Source organism: Sinocyclocheilus grahami, unplaced genomic scaffold (genome assembly GCF_001515645.1).
Source record: "Sinocyclocheilus grahami isolate Dianchi unplaced genomic scaffold, SAMN03320097.WGS_v1.1 scaffold536.1, whole genome shotgun sequence".
Taxonomy (NCBI): domain Eukaryota; kingdom Metazoa; phylum Chordata; class Actinopteri; order Cypriniformes; family Cyprinidae; genus Sinocyclocheilus; species Sinocyclocheilus grahami.
In genome coordinates, this window is record NW_015505715.1 from 486,831 (window position 1) to 491,083 (window position 4,253).

At 37.7% G+C, this 4,253-nt stretch overlaps 1 protein-coding gene across 1 annotated transcript in view; it reads left to right on the forward strand.

The window, feature by feature from the left end:
• The window catches only part of LOC107555508 (solute carrier family 2, facilitated glucose transporter member 9-like), a 10,687-nt gene that overhangs the window by 2,957 nt on the left and 3,477 nt on the right, over positions 1-4,253 (forward strand). The window contains exons 7-11 of the mRNA XM_016238331.1: positions 6-107; positions 365-475; positions 593-694; positions 2,663-2,738; positions 2,835-2,962. Coding sequence (XP_016093817.1) covers positions 6-107; positions 365-475; positions 593-694; positions 2,663-2,738; positions 2,835-2,962 — 519 coding nt within the window. The remainder of the gene's footprint in view (positions 1-5; positions 108-364; positions 476-592; positions 695-2,662; positions 2,739-2,834; positions 2,963-4,253) is intronic.

A 4,253-nucleotide genomic window follows, 5' to 3' on the forward strand; every position in this document is an offset into this window, starting at 1 on the left:
TGAAGATCCACGGGCTCATGGACCTCTTCCTCGACCACAACGTCCGCTGGCAGCTCCTCACTGTCCTCGTCACGTTCGTCACGCTGCAGCTCTGCGGCATCAATGCTGTGAGTCACAAAACGTTGCAGTGCCACCCTCACCTGAAAACGATTGATCCGAGAATGTGTATTTCATCAAAACACACAACCATATGCCACAGTCTGTTCAGGAAATGGGCTTGATGGCTTCACATTGCAAGATAATTGATTTAATTCTTCTTTTTGATGAAAGCCACTGCCATTCTTTTCATCATTCAGTTTCAAAGATGAATAATGGAACTTAAAGATATTGTTGTTCACATGGCCTGTGAATCATGTCTTTGCAGGTCTATCTCTATTCGTTTGATGTGTTTCAAGCGGCCGGTATTGCCGAGGAGAACCTGCGCTATGCCGCCCTGGGAACGGGCCTGTGTGAAGTCTCCACCTCCATTGCCTGTGTGAGCCGCTCTTTCTCACCCAAATATTTCATCTAAGCTCGAAACATCATGTGGCCTGGTTTAAAGGTACCTACTGTTGGTGTTTGTGTGTTTGTTTACTGTGTTATTTTTATCCAGGTGCTGATCATTGAGAGCACAGGGAAGAGAGTGCTTCTCTTTAGGGGTTACCTGTGCATGGCTGCCTCACTGGCCCTGCTTACACTCACACTTTACCTTCAGGTTTGCTTTATTCAAGTTTTATTAATTACATCATATTTTCAAATCATATACAGTAGGTTTTATGGTTAATTATAAAATAATTCAGTTATTAACAAGAAGAGTGCTGATTGTGATGTGATTTAAATTGCAGCTACATTTAAAGGGATAGTTCACCAAAAAAATTACATTTAGTCAGCATTTAATCTTATTCCAAACCCATATGATTATCTATCAACACACAAAGAGATGTTTTGCAGAATATCAAACTTTTGTTTTCATATAAGTACAGAGACTACAGCTTCAAAAAAGACAAAAACCATCATGAATGTTTAATAAAAGTAGTACTCTCGCACTGTATTCAGGGCCCTATGAAATACGTTATTTTTCTCTCTCAAATTCCGTTTTATTTTTACCTAATTCTGTGTTTTCCATTTTAATTTTCAGCATTCCACTTTAATAGTTTAATTAAGTTTTAATAATCAAACGCATCTGTAATTAATTGATTTAATAAAAAACAACAACTTCATTATCATTTTATGTATTTATTTTTATTTTATTTTTTAAATACTGTGTATGAAAATTAAACCCATCCATTTTTTGGCAAACAAAAGTACTGCACAACAGAAGTTTGCAATTAAAATTAAAACATGGAAGAAAAATTGTGTGACTATTCCTTAAAAAATAATGTTTTAAAAATAATTTTATTAGTAGTAGTACTGTTATTACATTAAGTAATATATTTCTGTCACAGTTTCTTCAAGTTAAACCGAACTTTTATTTTGACGGATTGCTGTGAAGACCTTTAAGTTTCTTTGTGTATATATGACAATCGTTTTTTTCTCAAATGAAACAGTAAAATGAAGTGACTCAGAGCAGCTCTAGAGATAATGTTCATGTGCTCATGTACACGCGCACTTCAGTATGTGTGTAGTAAACGAGACCGCACGTCTGCGCCATTCATTCACACAGAGACACACAGAAATTGTAGGATTCAAAGTAAAATTGTCTTTTTGTGCCTTAATATTCACAGACACTAGTGCATATCGCATTTTGATATAAGTGGACTGACCTACTTTTGATGTATTCGGACAAAATTCTGTGACATTCGGTGTTAAAAAGTCAATTATATTTTTATGACTGTATTCCGTGATTCCGCCTGCGTTTTCCCCATCGCAAAAATCATAGGGCCCTATATATTCCATGTCTTTTGAAGTCATACTATGGTTTTGTGTGAGGAACAGATGAAATTTAAATTGTTATTCACTGAAAATCTTTGCCACAGGTTTCAAATCTCAGGTTAGAGTAGCCTACAATGTCGGTGTTCTGACAAATAATGCTGACTCGCAGCCTGTAGGTACGCTTTCGTATTTAAAGGATTTGCCACTGACGATTCAAACGCGAGTTTTGAGCAGTGTAGAGTAGCGCTTGTTGTTTGTCGTTTCTCCGATCACAAATGTAGACATGGTTTTATGTTTACGTGGCGTGATGCAACGCAATGCGTAAAAAGACAGTATAAGTCATTATAATCAGTAATTATGTCCCCACTGGATGCAACAAATGCCTCGTTTATAATGGGTTTTACTGGTTTTGTCTCGTCGCGCCAGGACATGGCATCACAGTATGGTAAGGGGCGTAACATTTCCGTCACACTCTTGAGGTATTCGGCCAATCACAATGCACTGGATAGCTGGCCAATCAAAGAACACCTTGCTTTTCAGAACGATGAGCTTTGTAAAAATCGACACGTTTCAGAAAGGCAGGGCATAGAGGTGAAACAATAATGTACAGTATGTGGAAAATAATGTGTGTTTTTTTAAATCTTAAACCGCATAAACACATTTCATTACACCAAATACACCAAATAATGTTTTTTTTTTAGGAAAGTCATATGACCCCTTTAAATAAACTGATATTATTTTTGTGACTAGCAAGCCACTGTTTATGCTATATGAAACTATTCCTGAAATTGGATTTGTCTGACTTTTGTAGGACTTTGTATCCTGGATGCCTTATTGCAGCATGGTCCTTATTTTCACCTACATCTTCTTCTTCTCTAGTGGGCCAGGTACATCCACACATTTTTCTCCTGCAGTGAGAAGTTCAGATGCTTGTTTGTGGCCTTATTTCTTAGCAATACTCTTGTGAATTCTCTCTTCCACAGCCGGGGTGACAGCACCACTTCCTGGTGAGATTTTCACACAGTCCTATAAACCACCAGCATTCATGGTAGCCTGCATCCTCAACTGGGTGGGACTCTTCCTGGTGGGCATGTTGTTTCCTCTCATAGTGGTGAGCCTTTATCATTTTATGGCTTTGTGACCTGTTTTTTGTTGTTGTTGAAAACATTTTACACACAGAGAAATAGTATGTTTGAAAAATGTTTAAAAGATGTGCACACACAAGTTTTAGCTCATATTAGTAGCCTAATAAAAACAGTTTTTAAATGAATTCTAATAGGCTTCATCACGCAGTGAATGCTTTTGAACTCTCAAGACGTGTATTTGTTTGTTTTTTTCGAAGTGAGTGACATACTTGATAATGTCAGCTTGCATATCGTTAAAACAACAATTACGATTTTATCGTAGACGATAAATATCGCACACCCCTACATGGAGCCGGGTCTCTTTATGGAGGCTGCCATTTTGAGATCACATGAGCAGATGAATTGTACTGAGTTTATTTGGTTACTCCTCTTGTTAGGCAACACTTTCAGGCAATTAATCATGCCTTAATGTAAAATAGTGCACTTCTACATTGGAATCTGTAGCTGAAAACGTGTGCTTTTGCATACATTAAAGGGTTTATTCACCCAAAAATTAAAATTCTGTCATTAATTGCTCCCCCTCATGTTGTTCCAAACCCGTAAGACCTTCGTTCGTCTTCGGAACACAAATTAAGATATTTTGACCCTCTATAGACAGCAAGGTAACTACCACAGTCAAGGCCCAGAAAGGCAGTAAGGGCATCATTAAAATATTCCATGTGACATCAGTGGTTCAACCGTAATATTATGAAGCTATGATAATACTTTTTGTGCGCAAAAGAGTACCACAACGCATGCGTGTGCTTTCCTCTGCTCGTAAACAAGGCACAGCGCATGCGTGTTCTACGTCAGCATCATCACGCGCATACATCGTGTTACTTTCGATAATGATGTAGATGGTAACTCGCGGGAGAAGAATTGTTGAATAAAGTCATTATTTTTGTTTTCTTTGCACACAAAAAGTATTCTCATAGCTTTGTAAAATTACGGTTGAACCACTGATGTCACATGGACCATTTTAACAATGCTCTTACTACCTTTCTGGGCCTTGAATGTGGAAGTTACCTTGCTGTCTATGGAGGGTCAGAAAGCTCTCAGATCTCATCAAAAATATCTTTATTTGCGTTCCGAAGATGAATGAAGATCTTACGGGTTTGGAATGACATGAGGGTTAGTAATTAATGACAGAATTTTCTTTTTTGAGTGAGCTATCCCGTTAATACGGTGACGCATTGCTGCCGCACACATATTATTTTTTCCACTCAATTATGTCGTTAAAACGGCATCTTTTCTCGTTAAAACGACATCTTTTCTCGT